This window comes from Triplophysa dalaica, chromosome 21 (assembly GCF_015846415.1).
Source record: "Triplophysa dalaica isolate WHDGS20190420 chromosome 21, ASM1584641v1, whole genome shotgun sequence".
NCBI lineage: Eukaryota > Metazoa > Chordata > Actinopteri > Cypriniformes > Nemacheilidae > Triplophysa > Triplophysa dalaica.
In genome coordinates, this window is record NC_079562.1 from 17,831,321 (window position 1) to 17,856,986 (window position 25,666).

The following is a 25,666-nucleotide window of genomic DNA, read 5'->3' on the forward strand; positions in this document are numbered from 1 at the left end:
TGGGGCCTGTTGCACAAAACTAGGATAAGGGATTAAGCCAGGATATCTTGGTGATCCTGGCTCAATTGATCCGTAATCCGGTTGCACAAAAGCTGGATAGGGGGCAGGAGGATATGTTATGGTATAAATTACCATGGAGATTTATTCTGTGGAGCTAGCCTGCTCCAGACCAGGCTAAATTCCAGGATCTATTTAATCTCATCCCTAATGTCAGTCAGCAGTCACCACAAATGGAAACCAATAGTTATTTCACTGCTCACTATACATTGTTATCACATATAACTAGACCCACTGTCATTATTTAAACGTTTGTGATCATTAATTTCAATCATTTTGGATAAATAATGATTTTTAGATGATGTTGCTATCATTAGATAATTTACAGTTTCCCATAGACTATAAGGCTATATATAAAATTATAGAATATTACGGCCACATAGGGAAAAAAAAGACAAGTCATAATATTGTAACCAGTTGTTTTAAAGGAGGACAGTTGTTACAATGACAGATGTGGGGCATTTCGTAAAATTGTACTTCAGTATGGTTTCATAAAGAAAGACATGCTGATGTGCCAGAATATTAAGTATCACATTGTCATAAGTATCAAAACTGTAAAAAGAATATGTAGCTTTTCTGCAGAAAGAACCAGCCTCATAAATTTATGACTTTATCCTTTTTCCTCAGTGTGGCCCTAGTACTCTGTCATATAAACAAATACACATTCCATATAAACATAAAAACACAATGTGTAACATTATGTTCCTTTATTGAATAAGGACAAAACAAAGCAGGTAAACCATCAGCTCCTTTTGAAACTGAAGTCACAGTGACTCTACAAGATGGAAAGCACAGAATCAAAGCATATTATACAAAATGATACATATACATTCAAAGGTCTGTATATAACACACCCTGCATGTCTGCACACTAAAATAAATGCAGGACAAATCCATACACATCAACTGAACAGACAAATGAATGGATGCAGTAGCCTCCCTGCAGCCTTGTATTACACACAGTATACCGCACACACATCATAAGAGGCCAAATTCTTAAAAAAACGAACCCAAAAAAACCCAAATTCCTCTGCCACCGCAGGACATATTTAACCAAAATTGAAAGCACACATACTAACTAAAATAATTCAACACATATTGGTCCCTCAGCAGCCGACCACTGTCGTCATCAGGGAAGATTGCCGGATTGTCCCATTCCATGGCTGGTGGCACTCTGGGGGCCCTCTCCTTCCTCAGGCAGGCCACATTGGGGAGGACCGCACAAGCCACAGTAATATCACATGCCCTAACAGGGCTGACCCTTGATTTGTGAAGGCAGTGAGAGCGTGCCTTCAGGAGGCCAAAGGTCATTTCAACTCTGGCCCTGGTCCTGGCATGGGCATGGTTGTAGGCCTGCTGTGCTTCCTGGGGGTCTGTGAAAGGTGTCAGGAGAAAAGGCTGGCAGCAACACACCAGAGAATTCACCTAAATGACCTAGCAAAATAAGTATAGTTTAGACAAAAAATATAAACTTTAAGTAAATGTGTGCTTAAAACAAGCAAAAAAAATCTGTCAATATAATAAGAAAAATTATTTTGAAATAAGTTTACTTTTTCCATAAACACTTAATTTTAGAAAAGTTCTCTTGTTTCACTGGCAGATTTTTTTGCTTATTTTCCTAGGTAATTTTGCTCAAGAAAATATTTAAGATTTTTTTTTAGATATTTTTTTTTTTAACTGAAAACAAGACAAAAATACTAAGTAAGAAAGACATTTTTGCAGTGCAGTGAGCAACCGACCTTGGGTCCTTTGAAAGGCACTATATAAATTAAAGTGATTAGTATTATAGATCATCTATTTAATCAATTACATTTTATTTATATAGCACTTTTCACACTTGTTTCATTCTGTCAAAGCAGCTTTACATTAATAAAAGCAGGAGAAACACAAAAACATAAGAAACAGAGTACAACGGCTAAGATTAAACCGTACTGAGCGTGGTAACGTTAAATAATAATGTAAGGCTTTAGTAATAATTTATCATAGCTTTATACAGTGTGATGGAGTTACTTTACACAATTTCACTCATATCTGCGGTGCATTTCAATTAAAAATGTAACCGTTTCATAATTACAGTACAACTGCGTTTTTGGAGATGTGAATTAAATATTTGAATTGTAATTGTGATGTTTCAGCGGAGCGGTGAGTGTGTAATTGTGCACTACTTACGCATTCAGGCGGTCTGCAATACTTTGCCACTCTTTTTCTCTTTGTTTTATCACTGTGGCGGTGTTGCCTTTCTTCTTAATTATATCTTTTACCTCCTCGTATGCCTCCATGAGGATTTGTGCTTCCGAAGGGGAAAAGTACGCGGCTCTAGTTGCCATGGTAAATCAGTTAATCTGTGATCTGTGGCGGGGTCTATTTGAGTGAGCCGTGAGCGCGCACCTATCCAGGATTGGTTTCACCTGGCTTAATGAATCCGTGTCTGCTCATCCTGGCTTGGTCTTTGTGCAACCAATTAAGCCTGGACGCACATGTTTTGGCTTCATTGAGCTCAGCTGTGTCATTTATCCCGGATGTCTTAATTCTACTTTCGTGCAACAGGCCTCTGTTCAATTTCTCATTACTGCAATTATGGTGGCCGTGTAATGGTGTGGGGGATGTTTTCTTGGCACACTTTAGGCCCCTTAGTGCCAATTGGGCATCGTTTAAATGCCACGGCCTATCTGAGCATTGTTTCTGACCATGTTCATCCCTTTATGACCACCATGTACCCATCCTCTGATGGCTACTTCCAGCAGGATAATGCACCATGTCACAAAGCTCGAATCATTTCAAATTGGTTTCTTGAACATGACAATGAGTTCACTGTACTAAAATGGCCCCCACAGACACCAGATCTCAACCCAATAGAGCATCTTTGGGATGTTGTGGAGCGGGAGCTTCGTGCATCCCACAGATCTCCATCAACTACAAGATTCTATCCTATCAAGATGGGCCAACATTTCTAAAGAATGCTTTCAGCACCTTGTTGAATCAATGCCACGTAGAATTGTTTGACCCCCGAAAGGGGGTCAAACACAGTATTAGTATGGTGTTCCTAATAATCCTAGGTGAGTGTAAATATAATTATGCCAACATATTCATTCTAGAAAACTACATTTTTATTTGAAAAATATATTTTTCAAATGGATGACTTGGAATAAAAAAAGAATAATGAGCAGCCAATAAAAATCCAGCATGGATGCCAATTCTTTCAATATTGTTTAAAAAGCTTCCTAGGTTGAGACATCAAGAAAATTCCAAGAGAATGTAATGCAAATAGTCAAAAGGTGACTACTTTGAAAGTGCTTAAATAGAGTGTGGAGTGTAATTACAAAGATCACTTTAGAAAAAGAATCAAATTAAAAATGAAAGACTTTGCAAGAGTTCTTAAAATACCCAGAGATATTGCATTTTATATATAAAAAAAATTCTCTCTTTACACACAGTACTTAGTGTTATCATCATTTAGTTTCAATATTTCTCATGATCATGAGACCTTTAATTCTAAGGTCAATTTGAATGTCGAAGACCTTAAGATGTCCCTATCAAAAGAAGTTCACAAATGTGATTAAATGCAAGTATGTAAGTTTTCGGAGGATAAAATGTCAAAATTTGGTTGAAATAATATTACATTGTCCTTCAGTTAAAACACAATATTTATGTACAAATTCAAACAATATGTTTATTCTTACTTGAACATTTTTAAAATATACAAAAGAAGGGAGCATATAAAATGTTATTGTGCTTTAAATCATATTGACAAATGGGCAAAACCTTTAGATTGGTGTCAAATTTTAAAAATTACAACTAATTAGCATTTGGGGTAAATGTAATTTGTCTTTCAATTTGTCACAAACAATTTTTTGTTGTAAATATGCCTGAAAAAATTCTGACAATAAATGACATTTAAGTGGGTGTCTTCTGTAAATCAGGGAAAAATGTATGATACTTTTTTTGCTAAGAAAAATAAAAACAAAAATGCAATTAAATTCAACAGAAAACTTTTTTTTTTAACAACAACAATTTAAAGCAGTATTACACCTATTTTTTGCATAAACCCTTCTTCGTGTTTGACCTAAGAATGTTTGACATTAGAAGACAACAAAAATAAAATGGTTCCAATGTAAAATACTTTTCTTGTTTGCAATGTACAATGTTTGTTTAAATATTTGAATGGATTAATTGTAGCGAGTAATGTAGAAAAGCAGTCAATAAGAGCTGAGAATAGATGAGAACTCCTTTTTTTCCAATTGTTAAAAAAGCAATAAACTGCCAAAAATACATTGCATCATCTGAATATGCAAAAAAGTTTAGATACATTTAGGTCTTTTTACAACACACTTTTTCGTTTATTTCAGTTTCAATAAGTCTTCTGTCATTCTAAAATATGAAAAAAAATAACCTTGGCAGTATGATTTATATAACAACAGAGCCTGTGTGTTGTATTTAACTTAATTTTATTAAAATACAATGAATAAACGATCTGTCAAGTTTACAAGTTAATTCTCACTGACAAGCAGGAACGAGCCAAAAATATACGAATCCCAAATAAGTTTCATAATAAAGTTAATACCCACTTTTCTTTGAGTTGCCTACGAGCCACAGACTCAGAGACGACACAAGATCATAAAGTGCTCCCCATACCCTGTGCTGAAGAGGCATTTAACTGGTGTCCGATTAAAAAAACCATACCAACTTCACGTTGACAACCACAGTACTGGCACTTAAGAAAAATATACACAATGCTACATGTCCAGTCACTCATATCACGCGCTTTATAACTGATTGTATAATGTTTGAACATGATAGTACGTCTGATCGACTGATCCACTTCTGCTATTGAAACTACACGATATGACTACACGCAGGTGTGAACCGAGAAAGTGCTGTTAACCGTTCCCTCTCCCAACGGATCCTTGGGTACATTGAAGTCCAGTAGACCGGAAGAGAGACCAGCATCATCAAAGTCGACATTCCAACAGCCATCTTAAGTATAAATACATACAAAGCACATAAACCACCAGCACGTTACTCCGGTCAAAAATAAAACGAGGCTGCCCGGGCGCTAATTCATCCACGTTGTGTCCATTCATAGCTCAAATATGTGGAAGTCTGTGTTTCTAGCTTGCGTTTAGCCGGAGCGAGCAGCTCAACTTCATTTGAAGGCAGATGTGAGCGTGAAGACGTTGATGTCCTCCGTGTGAGAGGCTCGGTGCAGCGATGGCTCGGATGCACTGCGGTTTATTTTGGGGAGGGAGTGCTGGAGAAGCTCTATCGAAGACAGGATCTGTAAAACACAAGCAGGAGTGATCGACTGTGAACATCGCATCAAACAAATCGTCAGTATCAAAATGAATGACTTAAAAACAAGAAAATCCTTTGTGCAAATGAACTAGGGATCTCTTTCTTCGGCGAGACTTTTCAACCCCAATTCTCTGTATGATTTCAACAATCTTTGCTTTATAGAACTTAAATATCATAGAAGTGATGTTAAGTGACGTCACCTGTGGAAACAACGCCCTGTCCTCTTTAGATTTCTGGATGCAGTCGGCCACCAGTCTCTTCATGGCTTTGGGGCAGCTCTTGTAGAGTTTACTGAGATCTGGGGTGAGATATCCTCTGCCCACCATAAAGATGATCTAGTTGCAACAACGCGGACAAACATATTATTATAAAGGTTTATTCAAAATTAATTTATCAAACATTTTCTAAAGGTAATGATATACAGTTGTGTTCAAAATTATTCAACCCCCACTGAAATTGATTGTTTTGGTCGGTTTGACATTCATTATGATCATTCAGGCATCCTGCTTACAATTAAATCAAAGAGGTACGTGTAGGTCAGACAAATATAACATACCATTTATAATGCAATAACCACAAATGTCTTTTCTGAGCTCACATCATTATCAGTTTTATTCAACCCCCAAGTGACATTGAATCTTAGTACTTAGTACAACATCCTTTTACAGTTATAACAGCTTTTAAACGTGAAGCATAGCTTGACACAAGTGTCTTGCAGCGATCTACGGGTATCTTCGCCCATTCATCATGGGCAAAAGCCTCCAGTTCAGTCACATTCTTAGGCTTGCGCACTGCAACTGCTTTCTTTAAGTCCCACCAGAGGTTCTCAATCGGATTTAAGTCTGGGGACTGCGATGGCCACTTCAAAATGTTCCAGCCTTTAATCTGCAACCATGCTCTAGTGGACTTGGAGGTATGCTTGGGATCATTGTCCTGTTGAAAGGTCCAACGTCTTCCAAGCTTCAGGTTTGTGACGGACTCCATCAAATTGTCATCCAATATCTCCTGGTACTGAAGAGAATTCATGGTACCTTGCACACGCTGAAGCTTCCCAGTACCTGCAGAAGCAAAACAGCCCCAAAGCATGATTGACCCCCTGCCATGCTTCACAGTAGGCAAGGTGTTCTTTTCTTCATAGGCCTTGTTCTTCCTCCTCCAAACATAGCGTTGATCCATGGGCCCAAACAGTTCTAATTTTGTTTCATCAGTCCACAGAACACTATCCCAAAACTTCTGTGGTTTGTCCATATGGATTTTGGCATACTGCAGTCGACTCTTCTTATTCTTTGGGGACAGCAAGGGGGTGCACCTGGGAGTTCTGGCATGGAGGCCTTCATTACGCAGGGTGCGCCGTATTGTCTGAGCAGAAACTTCAGTACCCACATCTGACAAATCTTTTCTCAGTTCCTCAGCAGTCACACGGGGACTTTCTCACTCTACGCTTCAGGTAGCGCACAGCAGTCGAAGTCAGCATCTTCTTTCTGCCACGACCAGGTAGCGTTTCAACAGTGCCCTTTGCCTTGAATTTGCGAATGATGCTTCCTATGGTGTCTCTTGGTATGTTTAACATCTTTGCAATCTTCTAATAGCCATTGCCCTTCCTGTGAAGAGTAATCACCTGTTCTCTTGTCTTTCTGGACCATTCTCTTGACCTCACCATGTTTGTAACCACACCAGTAAATGTCTAGAAGGAGCTGAGTATCACAGTCATTTTAAAGCTGCCTAATTGGTGCTTATTAGGCTTTATTGCTGCTCCCTGATATCACAGGTGTTTTCAATACCTGATTGAAAACACTTCATTGAACCTCTGTTCTTCAGAGTGGTAGTCTTTAAGGGGTTGAATAATTATGTCAATGAAGAATTCACAAAATAAACATTTACTACTGTATTACAAAACTAATTGATGTCATTTTAGTTGCATATGGTTCTTTAAGAAGTCCTTGTAGGATTTCATTCTGAATACAATTACAAATGTACACTAAATTCCCTAAAACCATTTACAGCATTGGGGGTTGAATAATTTTGAACACAACTGTAGATGAAAACGTCAGTCACAGTGCTAGGGAGTTCTGGGTGGTTGCTAGGGCATTACTATGTGGTCGCTAGGGTGTTCTGGGTGACTGTGTCATAAGGGAAATGTAAAGCCCGCCTGTCTGCATGACGTAATTTCGTCATCAGGAGGGTCCGCGGTCGTCCGCACACCCTGTCCGTGTGCATTCCAATTGAGGACAGAATGCGACCAACAACGCACGAGTGAAAAAATGTTGAATCAGCCAAGTCCACTCGGTGACGTCCTGCGCATGTGTCGAACTCGTCTATCCGCGCTTAACCTCGATTGAGTATGCTCAAGAAGCTGTGCAGATGCGTTTGTGCGCAAGAAGGACACGGACGCAGAAAGTTAAGTATACCCGGTCCTTAAGAGGTCTGGTTTCCTGATGGGTGGGGTTTTATTGTCATAGGTTAAGATCTCACGGGACACCAAAACCATTTCATGTTTAAATTACAAACACAGCAGGATGAGTTGAACTTAGTTTATAACTTACACATTTAGAGCAACAGATAACACTAACACTTTACAAAGGCTTATTTATTACCATAAGCAACAGTTTTAACAGGAACTAGCAATGCATAATATAACAGTATGTATTTATATCTAATCATGTTAGTTTATACAACATAAATGTTATTATATGTATTCTATTTATGTTATTAAATATATTAGTAAACGTTGAAATGAGCATGAACTAAGAAGAATAAATGCCATATTTTATTACATAATGTTAACAAACAGCAACAGTAATAGTGATGCTTATCACATTTAATCGTTTTTGCTAAGGATTTACTTATTGATATTAAGATGTTCTAAGAAGAGGTTATAGTAAGAATAAAAATGTCAGAGTCCAGCAACAATAAAGTGAGAGTCACAGGTCACACTAGAAGTGACTGTGCTTTTAAAATGGATCTCTAGCCTGTGGGCGTCTAAATTTAGCAGCAGGGCTCCAGGGTGACTGTCAAAGCACATCACACTCATGCTAAACACACTTCAGCTGCTCACTGAAACTCATGCTTCAAGAAACACCTCACACTAAAGGCTGAAGTATACTTCCCCTTTTACACGCACGCGAGGGACAGTGTACAGTGCACGTGACACAAATTTGGTCATCACAATAGTATCGCCCTTACATGTACCTTGCTTACAAAGTACACGCCAGTCAATCAAGCGAATTCCATTTTTTGCAGTTATTAGTTTAACCACCAGGTGGCAACAGTGTCCTGGGAGCAACGACTTAAGGTAGATTAGATGATTAGATTCAACTTTATTGTCATTACACATATACAAGTACAGTGTAACGAAATGTAGTTTAGGTCTAACCAGAAGTGCAATTAGCAAGTGCAGATATACAGTGTGAATAAATACAGAATACAGTATTAGGAAAATACTATACAATGGGCATGTACTATGAAAATATGACAGTCGGTATGTACTATGAACAATATAGACAGAAGGCTATATACTGTGAACATTAATGTACAGGTGGTTATGAACAGATAACAATATAGACTATACAATAGTGCAAGTGACTTGAGTGTGCATTAGTTACAGACCTTAGCTATTAAAGATACAGTGCAGTAGATGAGTTGATGCGGTTATTAAAGGTACAGTGCAGTACATGAGTTATTGAAGTTATAGTGCAATACATGAGTAGATGCAGTTATACAGTTACAGTGCAGTAGATGAGTTAGTGCAGTTATTGAGGTTACAGTGCAGTAGATGAGTTAATGCGGTTATTAAGGTCACAGTGCAGTAGATGAGTTAATGCAGTTATTGAAGTTACAGTGCAGTAGATTCGTTAATGCGGTTATTAAGGTCACAGTGCAGTAGATGAGTTAATGCAGTTATTGAAGTTACAGTGCAGTAGATGCGTTAATGCGGTTATTAAGGTCACAGTGCAGTAGATGAGTTAATGCAGTTATTGAAGTTATAGTGCAATAGATGAGTAGATGCAGTTAGTTATGCAATAGATGCAGTTATGCAATAGATGAGTTACAGTGCAGTAGAGAAGTTGGTGCAGTTATTGAAGTTACAGTGCAGTAGATGAGGTAATGCAGTTATTTAATATAGGTAGCAGAGGAAAACCTGACCCCTGTAGGCCCAGAGAGGTATTGCAATATGTTGTAACTCGAATGTATTTAAAATCGTGTGTACGCGTACGAAAGCAGCATACCTTGCAAGGCTGTGCATTTGACTGCTTGCGTACACATAACACAAAGAAGAATTACACGGGAATGACTGTGAATACTGAAGAAAGTGTGGTATAGCTTATAACTATTTGAGGAATGTCAAACGATTAATCGTGATTTAATGCATCCAGAATAAAAGTCTGTGTTTACACCATATATGTCTGTGTGGATATTAATTTTGTATTTATAAACACATGCACGCATATATTTAAGAAAATATATATATATTAAAATAATCATTATTTATATTTACCAATATATATATATATACATATATAGTAAATGCATCTAAATATTTCCTAAATATATATACGTGTATATATGTTTTTGTGTTTATTAATACAAAATAAATATGCATAGTACACATAAAAATGTATGATGTAAACACAGACTTTTATTCTGGAAGGGATTATTTACGATTAATCATTTGACAGCCCTAAACAAATCAAGTCTAACCCACATTATTAGTCTTTAATCATTTCTGAATACAGAGAAATATGAAATAACCAACATATATTTGAACCCCAAATCATAGTTTATAAACATCTAAATTCATATTTATGCTCAAAAGAAATGTCCTAGTGTAGTATCAAGCACTGAATATTTGTTTATCAATAACATCTGAATGATTATTTCATCTTACCTGATCTCTATTTCCAATCACAGCATAAGGCAATTCCCCGGTCATGAGCTCGTACAGAACAATACCATACGAGTACACATCCGACTGAAAACTGTAGGGATTATTATCCTCCATCCGGATCACCTCAGGAGCCTAAAGCAAAATATCGGTTCACTTCATCTCACTTTCTTTCACACAGTATTACACAAAATATACTTTCTTCATTTTATGTGTCATCACTGTCCAGTTTGACATATTTGAATAAAAGGTTTGTTTGAATATATATATTTTTTAAATTACATAAAAAAAAAAAAACTTTAGCAACTGAGTAATATGTGCAGAGCAGACAAAATTGCCGGCAGTGGAGATGGGGATAATCTAATATTGATACATAAAAACAGAGCGTTTGTTTCTTTAAGTAAGTAACAACATTTAAGATCTGAGATTGTATCAACTTTCAAACACACCATCCACAGAACTGATCCAGAAGGTTGCTCTACTCGATGTGAGCCAGTCCACCTCGCTTTAACTGTGGCCAGTCCAAAATCGCCGATCTTTACTGTTAAACCTTCATGCAGGAAGATATCTGAACATGTCATCAAGAAACAACAATACTGCTGAAGAACACGTACAGACTACAGCTGAAAACAGAATTATTAAATGGGCATATATTGACAATAAAACGTGCGTAGCATGCCCACCACAATGATAGAGTCCTAATGTGTCCTGAGCAGTTTACAATGTGGTTACTAATGCGATGCTAAGTGGTTGCTTACGGGCCTTCATTAATGAAGCCTAAGGCCCCATTCACTTTTTGTGTCTTTCCGTGAAAATAGGGGGCAACGCGCTTTTTCATGAGCGTCAGTGCCGCAGCGAGATGAAAAGATCTCAACTTTTCAGAAAGGCGCAAGGGCACCCCAGGTCATGTGACAATAACCAACTAGCCATTATAGACAAGCTCAATGAAAATGGAGACAAAGATGATCACAGCATAACTAAATCTAGTAGCAGAGTTCTTGCAACGTATTTTCAGTGCATATAATCCATATATCCTTTGTTTTTAGCTCCTCGTCTCAAAGGCTATCGTGGCCATCGCTAAACAGAAGTCTAATCATTCATAAAAGCAAGAAAGAATTGAAAAGATACTGTTTGACTTCATGTCCCGATGGATGATATTCTTTGCATGTAAGTAACTAAAAGAGAGAAAACATGATTAGTGATATTTACATATAAACCATGGTGGGTTTCAATCCTCGATTCTGATTGGCTGGAAGGTGTGCATATAAAAAACCCTTAAACGCAAGGGTGGATCCAGTCAGTTTGATTACATTTATTACAGGTCATTTTCACCTGTGTGATCTAAAGGACATCAATAAAAGCTTTCACTAGGCAAATCACCATGGTATAAATGGGATAATCCACCGCAAGACATGTGTTAAAGGATTTTAATGCACTTTGGAGAGGCACTTCTTGGCCTCCACATCGTGGATTAAAACCCTTTAACACATGGCTAGCTGTGGATTATCCCTTAAATAAAAGCAGAAGTTTGTGAATTCTAGAAATGTTTTCAAACAGAAAAAAAGCAATACACAACCCATGGTACACTACATACCACAATACTCTAATGAGGTACTGAATACCCACCACCCCTGCTTACCCCGCCCATCTCTGGCCCATAGTTCAGATTATGTCACAATACTCATTTTTCATTGCCATTTGATTAAACAGTTATTCATAAACTTTTAACGACTAAGAACACCAGGATTTCTTCTGAAAATCATGCACTAAAGTAACAGGCTTCCCAATAGAAACACAAAGCAAATGTTTACAAAAGATAACAAAGATCAAGTTCATAAAATAAATTATTATTATTATCAAGTTAAGAGTGAATCTAGTGTTCTTTAGCATTGCTTAAGCCACAAATGAACTTTGTCCCCATATCAAACCAAGCCAAACCATGGCATTGTTGTATCATTACACCCCCTATATTCTCTATTTTTTGACATTATCACTGTGCTGGTGGAGAAAACAGAAAAAGTGTTAACTGATGAAACCGGCTCTATATTTATATATAAACAACCTCCACCCCCCCAAAAAACATTCTATTTTTGTGCCCCGTCTCATTTCTATAAATAACTAATGGTCTGGTGATCACAATGCAAATCTGTTACTGAAAATACACTCTGAAGTCATGTACTGTTATGCTTTGTCAATGTTTATAAATGTTTAAACAGACACTTTTTGATCCAGTGAGTTAAGCCCAAAACAACAATTGTAAGATTATAATAATGATTTATAATTTATACCAATGTAGTATAATTTGAACGGTCAGGTTTAATGCAAAATGGTAGTTAGACAAATGTTGACAAAATGTAAGAGAGTGACTAAAGTTGGACATCATTTGACTTTAATAGAAATTTACTTGACATTTTTCATTTCAACCATAGATGACGATAGAGAGGCAACAGTTACAAATTGCAGCTGTAAACTTAAGTGATAACCCAAAAATGAAAATTCAGTCATCATTTAATTACCTTCGAATTGTTCCGAATCTGTATAAATGTCTTTGTTCTGATGAACACTCAGAAATATATTTGAAAGAATGCTTATAACCAAACAGATGTGGCCCCCCAATGACTAAAAAAAATACAATGGTGGTCAAAAGTGCCCCAGAAAAGTTTGCTGTCCTACATTCTTCATAATGTTGATATTCTTCCAAATATCTTTCTCTGTGTTCATCAGAACAAAGACATTTATACAGATTTGGAACAACCCGAAGGGGGATAAATGATGACAGAATTTTTGGGTGAACTATCCCTTTAACTGCGATTAATATATCTAAACAAATTGAAGCATTTACTGTAAGCCTGCAGACTGCGTGTCCTGAATTGGCGTGTGGGATACTCACTCCATGCCCTGAGCTGTCTGTCTGGCGATGTCGATGAGCTGAAACATTTGAAAGTTTGTCTCCTGCACGTGTAGATGTTTGTAGAGACTGCTGCCCTCACACCACTGTGTTACAATGGCCAGATTTTCCTTGGTCATGTAACCCATGAATAAAACAATATTGACATGCCTGGTCTTCCTGCGATGCAAATAGAGAAACATGATCATTGGCATCGGCAAAATAAATTTCCTGCGCATGAACACACTGAATATCAATCTTAGATGTAATTTCACTGGGCTGTTAACTGGTTTTACCTGAGAACAGCCACTTCGTTGCGAAAGGCCTGAAACTGCTCCGGCGTGGGATTTGTGACCTTTAAAACCTTTACAGCGACATCACCTGAACAGAAAACAGTCAGTGAACAAAACTTGCGATGGTGTGTTTTAATAACATCTGACAAATGCTGTCATAAATTGACTGAAAGTGATGTCATCTTACCGTGCCACTTCCCTTTGTAAACAGTGCCAAAAGACCCCGAGCCGATCCTAGAGAGAAAAATCACCTCAGTGTAGTTAATCTCCCAGTAGTAGCTGGAATCTCTCTTCTCTCGAGGACGCTAGAAATTTAAAAAATTGGGTGAATTATGGAGCATAATATTTCACATATTATTTACATGATATAGTCAAATAAAACAAAAACTTTGTGTATATTATATTGTGCAACATTGTGCATATTATAAACACATACATGTATACATTTAGGAAATATAAGCATACGTATATCATTATATTTATATATATAAATTAAATAATATATTAACAAATATTTATGTTTATATTTATAATACTTACACATGTCTGTATGTGTTTATAAATACAAAATTGATATGTACACACATCTATTATGTAAACGCAAACTTATCGTCTGATGTGATTAATTACCTGACATGTTTTTACGATTCAAGTAAAAATGATAATAAAATCTTAGAAATAATGGAATAATAATATATATAAATATTAACATAAAGTAAATAAAATATAAATAATTTATTATAAAAACTCTGTGGGTCAGGTGCGTGTGTCCGATGGAGTGGTCTATTTTAAAAACATCTTAAAACAAAGAAAAGTACATATACACACTATCATTATTACAGTTTTCATTATGAATTGCACGAAAATGCTTGACTGCACACCAGGGTTATTATACTTATTTAAAACTATTAACACATTTTTGTTAATAAACATCAAATATAATCTAGACCTTAATATGATGTGGGAAGAAAAGTAGATGAAAATAGAAATGTTGAAATAAAGTGAAGTAAGTTTAAAAAAATCATTGGAAATAAATAAAAACAAAACTAGAACTGAAATAAAACCTATTCATGTTTATACGTATAACATATACACGTGTCTCTATGTGTTTATAAATACAAAATGAATATGCACGGATATATATAATGTAAAGCAAACTTTTCTTCTGGATGCGATTAATCGTTAAACAGCCCTGACATATTTGTACGATTTTAGTAAAAACGAAAATAATTCTCAAAAACTTACAATTCTGTTTGTTTCCTGAGTGTTAGCTGAAGGTGCTTTCTCTTTATGGGCTGGGGCCGGGGTTTTGGACCACTCCGTCGGACTTTGGTCTTGAGGGCTTCCTGTAAATCAACATGTCCCAAAGAGAGAAGAATGAGCAAACAGGCTCTGGCTGTACTGAAAAATCTATAAGGGTGGAAAATCAAAACTCCATACCAGATTCATTACTTCCTAAGGCTTCCTATGAATAAAGAGAGTAGGAGTTTTAACATATGGACAATCTGACACATAAATCCGTCAAGCAAATGAAACTTCTTCATGGTGATGTTGGTTGAATTTGTTGATGTTTTTACCTGATAAGCGGCTTCATCAATAGGCTGGGTGGTGCTGACCATGTGGACGTTGGGGGTGGATGTGGACAACACTTTATTATGACTGAGCGAAACCCCGGGGACCGGCATGGGCGTGATGTAGTTGAAAGCATTTGGCGTGGAGTATCTGTGATGTGGACTGAAAAAGTGTTTGGACATTAGTAAAGGCCTGGCGCTTTGTCACCATGTGTAGGAGTGAGTGTGATCACAAGATGTGAAATGAGATCTGTCCACTGATATTTCATTCTTATACAGCGTGGTGTTATCATAGAGCCGGGAAATGAACTTTCAAAAACAATGGAAACAAATGTTCAAATCTACAATAAGATGACGATGATACCTGGCCGATTTAAATACAAACATCAAGTCGTTCTCTGGGATTGGTTGTTAATAAATATCCTTACATCTCGATTGGATGCGGAGAAAATATCTTCAAAAACGTTTACTTCAGTGCATTTCTATTAAGATGGACTCTTTGGCATGGTAAACTGGTTGGATTCAAGTTACATATACAGTTAGATCCATAAGTATGTGGTCAGAAGCAATTTCTTTTGTTATTTTAGCTGTGTATCATAGTGTATTCGAGTTACAGTTTAATAAAAGATGTTGTCCTAAAGTGCACGCTCTCAGCTTTATTTCGAGTGTATTCACTTCCAGATTATCTGAAGGCTTTACAGCTCTTTAATATGAGGCTCCCACCTTTTTCAAGGGACCAAAAGTAATTGGACAGTTAAATCAAAAGCTGCTTTATGGACAGGTATGAGCAATCCTTAAATCATTTCTTCATAAATGAAGCATGTTAAAAGTCTGGGGTTGATTCTACGTGTGGTGTTTGATGTGGACTCGCATCATGTAGTTCAGGGAGATCTCCATGCAAGTAAAACAGACCACAGTAAAAACTCAATAACACAACAAATCCATCAGAGAGATGCCAGGAACATTAAGAGCGGCCAAATCAACAATTTGGTACATTCTGAGAAAAACAACAAGACAACGCTGAGCTCAGCAACAAAACAATCCTGGGCGTCCACATGAGATGAAAGTGGTGGATGATGAAATTATCCTCTCCATGATAAAGAGAAACACCTTCACAACGTCCAGACACGTGAAGAACACTCTCCAAGAGGTAACTATGGCAATGTTTGTCAATCAAAACAATAAAGATATTACAAGGAGAAATTCAGAGGGTTCACAACAAGGTAAAAAAGCCTCAAGAATAGGATGGGTAGATTAGACTTCTAAAATAGCTGAACAAGATCTAAAAAGCTCATTTTTGTAGAGATCAAATTCATTTCAGCCTGCATAATATTAAAAGAATAAAAGATAGGGACCCCATAACGTGTCTGGATGTTGTGAAGGTGTTTGTCTTTATCATGGAAAGGATAATGTCACCACCCACCACTTTCATCTCATATGGACGCCCAGGATTGTTTTGTTGCTGAGCTCAGCGGTGTGTTCTTGTTTTTCTCAGAATGTACCAATTTGTTGATTTGGCCGCTCTTAATGTTCCTGGCATAATTCTGATGGATTTGTTGTGTTTTTGAGATTTAACTATGGTCTGTTTCACTCCCTGAACCCCATAATGTGGGTCCACATCAGAAGCATCCAATTGCAAACAACACACACAGAATCTACTCCACACCTTTAACATGCTTAATTTCTGAAGAAATGATTTAAGGATAGCTCATACATGTCCATAAAACAGCTTTTGATTCAACTGTCCAATTACTTTTGGTCCCTTGAGAAAGGGGGGAGCTTCATATTAAAGAGCTGTAACCCCTTCAGGTGGTCTTGATGTGAATACACTCGAAAAAAAAACAGAGCGTGCACTTTAAGACAACATCTGTTATAAACCTGTAACTCAAATACACTTTGATACACAGCTAAAATAACAAAACAATTGCTTCTGTCCAGTATTTATGGACCTAACTGTACAAACAGGTCTTTCGTTACCTGAAAGGGAACCTAGAGTTTTGCATACGCCGAGACGAGAGGGGCGGGAGGGATGGAGTCCCGTTCTCTCCTGGAGTAGGAAACAGCCTGGACGAGAAAGAAGAGAGGGCAGTTTGACCCGAAAGAGTGCTTGAAATGCCGTTCTGCAGCAACACATCCAACATTACACAGCGACCAACATAAGAATCAAAAGAATGGTCCGTTGTGTCCTGCATTAACTCATTTTCATTGATAAACATCCACAGAGTTAAAAGTATGACAAGCCTTTATCTTTATGCAAATGACATCAACAAACCTATCCTCGCTTCACTGGAAAACACTGTGAGCATTACCGAACACTGGAATTCTAGATATACTTTCCTCCATCGTTTCCTCCATATGATGCCTTGCTAAGGAAAGTACAGCTCCAAACTTACGTTTACTGATAATCTGTTCTCCTCTAGCATAAGTTCATTCATAACACAATGGTTGGGTCTGTACATATGTTATCAATCCATGGGATGAAACAACCAAGCGCAAAAAAAAGATATGAACGATGCCAGAATTTTCATATCTGGGCGAACTGTTCCTTTATGTTAATGAAAGAATCCAGATCCATGGTTCCAACATTAAATCTCATTGCTTCTTCAAAAGGGCAACTTACAGAAGCTGTCGGATGTTGCTCCAGTCCACACACATGGTGGGCACTCTGGTGCTGCAGTGCTCGTGAAATTTGTAGCCACACGTCTGACACCTGAAGCCGTGCAAGAGAAACTTCTGACATATGTCGCAGAAGGCCAACTTCAAAAATGTTTTTCGTACCTGTGACAAAACGGACCGTCAAATCGAGACGTCAAAAACAGTTGCAAGCCGATCATTTCGCTTTTTCAAAGACATCAATATCAACTCACAAAATTGTGCGTAGTCAGGGGTACATGATCTAAGACTTCAACCAGGAGCTCCTCTCCCATCAGTGAGGTAGAATCTGTGTTCCAATCCATACGTGACTTTTTGCTAAAATGAAAACAATAAGAACAATAAGAATCGCATCCAGAAGAATGCGTGTAAGAATGAGTCAATAATGCTTCCAAACTGGGTATTTTATATAGACGTTTCATCTTAACAACATAAACAAACGTTAATACGCATGCGCTCAGCTAAACTTCCGGTACACATTCACAAAAAATAGAGTGCCTGTAGATTATTTCTGATAACAAGCAAAAAAACGAGAAGAACCGTTACTTGGCTAAACTTGTGGTCAGGCACACGCGTGTCCGATGAAACGGTCTATATTTAAAGCATCTTAAAACAAAGAAACATACATCTACACACTGTCATTATTATCGTTTTCATTATGAATTGCGTGAAAATGCTTGACTGCACACCAGGGTTATAATACTTCATTTCTGTTGATAAACATCACATACAATATAGGCCTAAAGGTGATGTTGCGAAGAAAACTTGATGAAAAGCAGAAATGTTGCAATAAAGTGAATTAAGTTTCAAAATGATTTTATTGGAAATAAATAAAATAAATAAATAAAAACAAAACTAGAACTGAACTAAAAAATATCAAACACTATTATTAAATCTTATCAAATTTACATGACAACAAAAAACATGGTTCCAGAATGGGTCCATAGATTCAATAGCAGCATCGTTTCAGCTTAATATGTGTTTGAACGAGATCGGACGCTTACGTTTTGCCATTTTCTGTGTTCAGCTTAAACACAGCGCAGCATTCTGGTTGAAGTCCTCGAACTTTCAGGGCTTTGATGAGGCAGTTGTGCAGCGTCATGCCTGCTCGCCCATTCACCTATTTCAACACAATTTACAAAACATTCTCATTTCACAGGGAGGACAAACATGAACATGTTCTTTAAAGACCCAAAACATTCACACAAGTGCCAAAGTTACGAGATCTATTAACTGATTCTCTGGCCACACAAACTGATGTTGATGATTTTCAAGTTACCACAGTGCGCTGTTTGTTGGGCAGGTAGACACGGATTGTACTGCTAGTTTTAGAGTCTGGTATTCTTCCGTCATCCGATAATCTCCGGAATGGAAAGTTTGTGAGAATGGTGGGAGACATGCAAGGATCTTCAAATACAGAGTCTTTGCATCCAAACACGTGGCTGATGCTTTTCCGGGCCCCTTGAATGTGCTCCATCACAGCGGGCAGCAGTCTACAATAATCTGTCGGGAGAGGTTAAACAATCATAACTAACATCATCTGCACTGGTCAAACACGAAACCTTAAGGAACTAAAATGAGGGATGTTGGGTATGAGGGTACATACTGTCAAAAGGTCCAGATTATTCTATATTACTTAGATCACAGAATAAACATTTGCACAACCACCAATGGACAAAAAATATGAAACTATGTGTTCAAAACAAATCAAGATAAAATGTAAGTGTTATTTATAAAACAGGCAATTCTTATTATCTTATAGTTTAGCTGGTAAATTGTTATTTAAAGATGGGGTAACATCCTATTTCATGCATTCTGACTTTTTAACACTGTTCAACGTGCTTGCTTCTCATGCTGAACATGGTCAACTTGTTAAAAAACGAGTTGGAAGTATGAGGTAGTATTTCTTTGCTCGATACACTCCCCAAGCACTCCAATTTGTTTCGAAAAGTTTTTTATAAGTCTGGATACCTGTCTCGTAACAGGGATCCAATTCCTTTTTATTGGCTATTCCATTGGTGTAACTAAGTGTGTTTTCACAAATAGTTTGTTTTAAAAGAACCAAACCCAGTTAATTTGAAAGTGAACTAGCCGAAGATGACCTCAGTCCTTTTGGTGTTCACAGTATAATGGACTCAAGAGAACCCAGTTCTTATTTTGGTCCTCTTGAGCACTAAAGTGATCTCAGACACTATAACTTCAGAAGAACTCAGACTCCAGTTTTCTGAACAGCAGTGGATTGAATTATAATGAGGTTTTAATAAATACCATTGGTTATTATTTAAAGTATAACGAATGAACAGCATTTATAAATATATTGATTGTCAATTACTGAAAGCTGTAAAACTTGTTAGATAATATAACATAAGATAATTTTACAATTTCATAAAATTAAAAGAATGGGTTAGTAAATGTCGATATTAGTCAAGATTATGTTGATAATGTTATGTTTAGTAGTACGTCATATTAAGGAATGTAGCAAACTAATGTTAAAAATAAATCTGGATGATCTTCACAAAAAAGTACTCACAACTCAGGTAGACCAACAAAAATATATATTTTATCTTCTCTATTATTGAAATTAACAGAAAATAAACTAAACAGAAATAGACTTGATGTGTGATAAAGATTGACGAAAAATAATGTGAAATATTAGTTCATTTTATTTAGAATATAAACCACCATTTGCTTTTATCTTTGCATCTCTTTCCAGCCGCTCTAATTAATCTGTTAGTGATAACTCTACATGTTTTGGGACATTGGGAGATCTGTTTTATGTGCAGCTTGTTTGTGAAGCACAGCTCTGTGATATGTGGGAAATGCTGCTCCATCTGAAAGCACTAAGCGTTTGATTCGCTTAAAACGTGCATTTACGAAGCAACACCCGTCAAACATCATCCTTATTTATATAATTTATTAACATGAAAATACCCGAGGCGGCTTGAAAAACAGTAAGATGCCAGATGCAGATAGGAAGATGGCATTTCCTGGTTATATGCATGGTACTTCTTTTGTGGAGCATTTGAGTTTCTGTGCGAGAGCGCCTTCTGGCTTTCGGATGCAGCTCCAATTGACAGTATTTCACTGACAAACTGCGCATAAAACATCACAACCAATATTTAATACATCATTTAAAGGAAATGCAGTCACTCCGCGATATTATTTTAATCAACATTAAGTAAACGTCGCTTAAATTTTCCTCAAATCTCTCATGGAAACCTGTCTAATGAAAGGCCTTTTTTCACACTTCTGGGTTTTTGTCTTCAGCATCGTTCAACGCAGAGTGAACGATGTTCCGGTTACAGCAGTAGTTATAGTTGCAGTTGTGCTGAAAAAACATCACCGAATCCCTTCCATCCCACTTTCGGTTTAATACAATTTCAAAAATTATCTTCTGTTGTCTGTTCTCACAAGTGCTTCTGACATTATTAAAAATATTTTAACAATGTTAAATATATAATATCAGACGTTTTACACGCAGGTGCATTGTACATTGCCACGTATTATGTATGCATGTTTTATTATGTCTGGTCTGTGTTACTGTGATAGGGGAGTGAATGATTGTCTATGCATAAAGTATATTAAAATAAAATGAAGACCATGATTATTCAGGAACATTAGAGTCGTATGTGCAGTATTGAAATCGACCCATTAAAAGATTGGAGAAGGACAATATAGCTGTTTATGGTAAGCATTTTATAATAAGGTCTAATCGGTTACATCTTAATGTAATACTTTGTATTTCTTAACCTTGGTTAATTTTAATGTTCTTCTACATTTATAACGTTTTCACAATTTAAGTTTTACATTTGGCATTACGAATGAACAAAGAATCATATTTAATTACAATAAAAAAGAAACCTTCCTTTACCAGTTTATGATATCTTATTTACTAACAAATATTAATGAGTTACACTATGTTAACGGTGTACCAGCATTTTAAAGTAATTTCTTATAATACAGTGACGTGATCAGGTTTAAATAACATGTGAGCTAGGGTGTACAAACTCAAAACACTTATATGAATATTAGCAGTCTGAGTGCACAAAACAGATAAACACACAGATATTAATACTTATGTTTAATATAGAGTATAATAAGTCGCAAAACAGATAAACGTAAATAGCTTTAAATGACACAAGCGCATTCTTTTACAACGGGATTTAATCTGTGGAGGAAGTTGCTTTACCCAGCGGTGGCGTACTTTCCGACGTATGTGAAGGAGGCTTATTATTATGAATAAAAGCGCAATAAAAATTAGTTAATCATATAAATGTATTTACTAACATTAACAAATGAATGAGCAATCCATTTTGTTCATGTAATTATTAATCTCTTTTAAATGCATTTATGTAAGGTCTGGTCCATTAATATTAACGAATAGCCTACAACTTCGATTTTAAATAGTGAATGTATTAGTAAAATTACCATGATATTAACAATTAATTAATAATGTAGAAATAAACCTCATTGTCAAGTCTAGTTCAATTTCATTTTTAATAAAATTAAAAAAAATCCCTTGGTATCAGAAATGGTATCGAATATCGATATTTTTAGGTATTGAATCGAAGTTAGAAATTCCAGTATCGTGACAACACTAAAGGTACTCAAGATTAATATGACATTGGCACAAACTGTGTGTGTAGCCCCATCTTTTAATAGGATAAAAAAAATGTATAGTGTTTTATAAAGGATAAGTATTTAATTCACTTGAATTATCAAAATAAGAAAATTACCGGAAAATGAATATTTCAATTTCAAGCGAAAATAATTATATTGCAACACATGCCATTACCCATAGCATAAGATACTAGTCACACCCATTTTGATTTTACGGGAATTAATAATCACTTTGCATAAAACTGGTACAGTCTGTGACAGTCTGTATGTGAAATGCTTTCAAGGAAATCTGTTTATTTATAGATACTCTGAGGAATCAAGTACAAGACAACGAATCTGAGCCTCATCCAAACCGCGTGTCAACAAATACCAGAATGTAGAAGGTGAAAGCATTCAGCCACAAGTCTAAAAACATGTCACATTGATATGTAGTCTGATGTCAGCTCACAACGGCACAAATGAATGAAACCTTTTGGCCTTTTTCATACAGCACTGCCAACTTTAAAGTGGGTATTGTATTTGTAATGTGACTACGTGACTTGCAGTGGTAGTCCCCTTAAATATTAGGCCCACAGTTTATACACAAGGTCATCTGCAGGACTTAAAGGGCTAGTTCACCCAAAAAAAATATTCTGTCATTTACTCACCCATAGGTGGTTATTAACTTTTTTTAGACTCATTCTTTTGTTGAAAAGTTTTGCACAACACTGCTGAAAATATCATCAAGAAGTGCAGTGAATATAAAAATGTGCTCTTGTAGGACTACCGATCACATTTTCAGTGCAATGCGAACTGTAAATTAGGTCGTAGATATCCCTGATGTCACGGTGGTGTGAACAGCACAGTGATGTTGGAAGGCCTTATGGCATCCTTAATGCTTAGTTCTAGGGATGTACAGATATGTCAATTTTGTCCGATTAAGATAACCAATAATTATTGAACGTTGGCAGCCTATTACCGATTTATTGGCCGATAAACAGTATCTAAACATAAATACAATATTTTCTGAGACTGAACATTCAAATTTTCCCCCTGAAAATAATGTACCAATGATACTTTACACTAACATAATATTCTTTAACTTTTAAACTTTTCTGGTTTAATGTTTATTTAATAAACAAATGAAAGATGTTCTCCCAGTGCAACCCAAAAAGGCGTTCTCAATAGCCACAAGTCTAACAGGTCTCGAGACAGAAAGCATTCAGACAGCAGTCTGCTTCAAACAATGTGCTTTTGTTTCTATAATTTGCACATTCATAAATACTGTACTGTACATACCACATCGACAATGTTTAGCTAATAGCGGTAAGTGAATGATCACAATAGAAAGACAGTACTGGATCTTAACTGTGAGCACCATGCAGCTGAAGAACTTTAATCAGAGGAAATGATTCAGAATTTATCGGCTATAATATATCGGCCTAAATTTGATTATCGGCCAATACCGATAACATAAAAATTGACCATTCATCGGCAGACACCGATATGGCCGATAACTTATCGCCCATCCGTACTTGAATCTGAAGGACTTATTGAGTGGTTTCAACCGGCTTAACTTAATTCTGGCAACTCCCCTTTTACAATCCGATGGTTTGGAAAGCTCATGTTTGCGACCAGTTTCTCAGAATTTGCAGCCAAGATGAACACATTTCTCACCCAGTTCGCATGAAGCGCAGCGATATCCGCCTGTTCCCGCACAGAAAGCAACACAGCACTTATGCTGGGTTTGTGCACACTGAACTCATCCACGTGTGTTGTAGCTCTTTGTTCAGGCATCAGAAACCTGTCGAACAGGTCTGTGGCCTCACAGACAGAAACTCTCACGGCTGATTTGGCCATTAGTGTGCTTTTACTATGAAGTATTAAACACGAACATTCTTCATCAAGCTTCCTGAAATACAGGTCGCCATGGTTTTTATATCGATATTATTGCGTGTGATGCCTATGACATTTTCCACAAGTCAACTTGAAGCTTGCATCTCACATATTATCAGAAATAGTCAATCGTTTCATAATTTAAAGAATTCATATTTTGTCTAGTTGGTAATGATGCCTGATGAAGTCAAATCATCTCATATAAAGAACAATGAGACTGTCAGCTTGGCATAGTTCACAACAAAACAGCTAATAATAAATAAATAAAGCACTTGGAACAAAAACGCTATATTGTTTAGTAAAACAAGTGACAACTAAGGAAATATAAAATAGCCAAGAGAAAAGGTACAAAATTTACTCACAAATAGCCTACATGATGATACTTTTATCAAATTGAATCAGCAGTCGATCAGATCGTCGATTTCGATTAAAAAAAGAATCAAATGTAGATGAATGATACTCTTGTTGTTTAGATTCTCCTTATCACCCAAAGCCCGTTCTGGAAATCTTGCATCAGCAATCCAGCAGCACACTTAGAGTATGTGCTGAATGCCTCATGTCTGCTTTACTGCAGTCAGCGAGGGACAAATCACTCTAGAAAACCTTTAAACCACAATAACATCAGAATAGATCTCTAATGCATCCATACAAATACAGTCCTTAAAGGCATTACACACAATGTTATATCAGAAACCAAGTGCAGGCTGGGTGGGAAGAAAATGAGTGACAATCTGGCCCAGTGATGATGTGTGAATGTAAGTCATCTTGGTTAAAAGTAACATTTTCCTCTAACGTTAAACGGAACGGAGCAAAATAACCGTAACCTACACCAAACACACGCAAAAAAAAACATAATGTGTGACCCAGATCATCTGATCCACTGTTAATGAGATCCATAATAGTTCTATTTAACGACTAAACCTCTTGTCATAAATCTATTGTTCCTTCATATATTAATGTTTTGACGTTTTTGTAACCAGCAAACAAACATCAGTTTAAAGTGAATCACTGTCCTTGCTTTAGTAATCGCTGGATCTCTACAAGAAAGACATGCAGACAGCACATTGAACACAGCAAGACCAATTGAAGCGTGTCTACAAACAAAGATATCACCTATAAACTCTGCTCTTTACATAAGTTTCCAAATTAGACACAAACAAACAATAACAACTGCGACTGAGGTTTCATCGACATAAGACCAACTATTTACACTTTCACTTACAAATCAAGCGTCTACAAAGAGCTGAGCTGCGAAAAGCTCGTTTATCTTCACGATATAAACTACGTGTAGTGCAACAGACGAGCTTCACTCACCAGAGAAAGTTGTTGAATTGTTGTTGATCCGCCATGATTATCGCTGCGGGAGAAAAAACCGTGTGACGCCAGGGTGACGTCATCATATTCATGACGGCCCGCGACGCGACGGAATAAAGTACGCTTACGTCGCGTCGCCGGTTTATATGTGTAAAGATACTATTAAGGTTTATTTCTATGGCACTGTCCATGCATGGTTGCGAAGCAGCAACGTTTGTAAAACA

The 25,666-nt window shown here is 36.7% G+C and overlaps 1 protein-coding gene across 2 annotated transcripts; it reads right to left on the reverse strand.

Moving 5' to 3' along the window:
• Positions 1-4,482: 4,482 nt before the first annotated feature.
• Positions 4,483-25,509, reverse strand: raf1b (Raf-1 proto-oncogene, serine/threonine kinase b). Of its 2 annotated transcripts, XM_056734552.1 has the most exons (17): positions 25,443-25,509; positions 18,913-19,136; positions 18,638-18,753; positions 17,849-17,951; positions 17,602-17,759; positions 16,959-17,045; positions 14,988-15,144; positions 14,851-14,875; positions 14,656-14,756; positions 13,598-13,715; positions 13,414-13,498; positions 13,121-13,297; positions 11,359-11,405; positions 10,680-10,798; positions 10,234-10,365; positions 5,549-5,683; positions 4,483-5,331 (listed from the first exon to the last, which is right to left on the reverse strand). In XM_056734552.1, exons 2-17 carry the CDS (start codon positions 19,108-19,110, stop codon positions 5,200-5,202), a joined length of 1,890 nt encoding a protein of 629 aa, XP_056590530.1. In that variant the 5' UTR covers positions 19,111-19,136; positions 25,443-25,509; the 3' UTR covers positions 4,483-5,199. The 2 variants fall into 2 exon arrangements, with proteins under 2 accessions (XP_056590530.1, XP_056590531.1); XM_056734553.1 differs by lacking the exon at positions 16,959-17,045.
• Positions 25,510-25,666: the final 157 nt, after the last annotated feature.

Excerpts from the sequence above, each read along its gene's own strand:
- raf1b (XM_056734552.1), bottom strand. The coding sequence starts at position 19,110 with ATGGAGCACATTCAAGGGGCCCGGAAAAGCATCAGCCACGTGTTTGGA. Across the intron at positions 18,754-18,912 it reads CCAACAAACAGCGCACTGTG|GTGAATGGGCGAGCAGGCAT; the intron begins GTAACTTGAAAA and ends GTGTTGAAATAG. Across the intron at positions 13,716-14,655 it reads CTCAGGAAACAAACAGAATT|CGTCCTCGAGAGAAGAGAGA; the intron begins GTAAGTTTTTGA and ends TTAAATTTCTAG.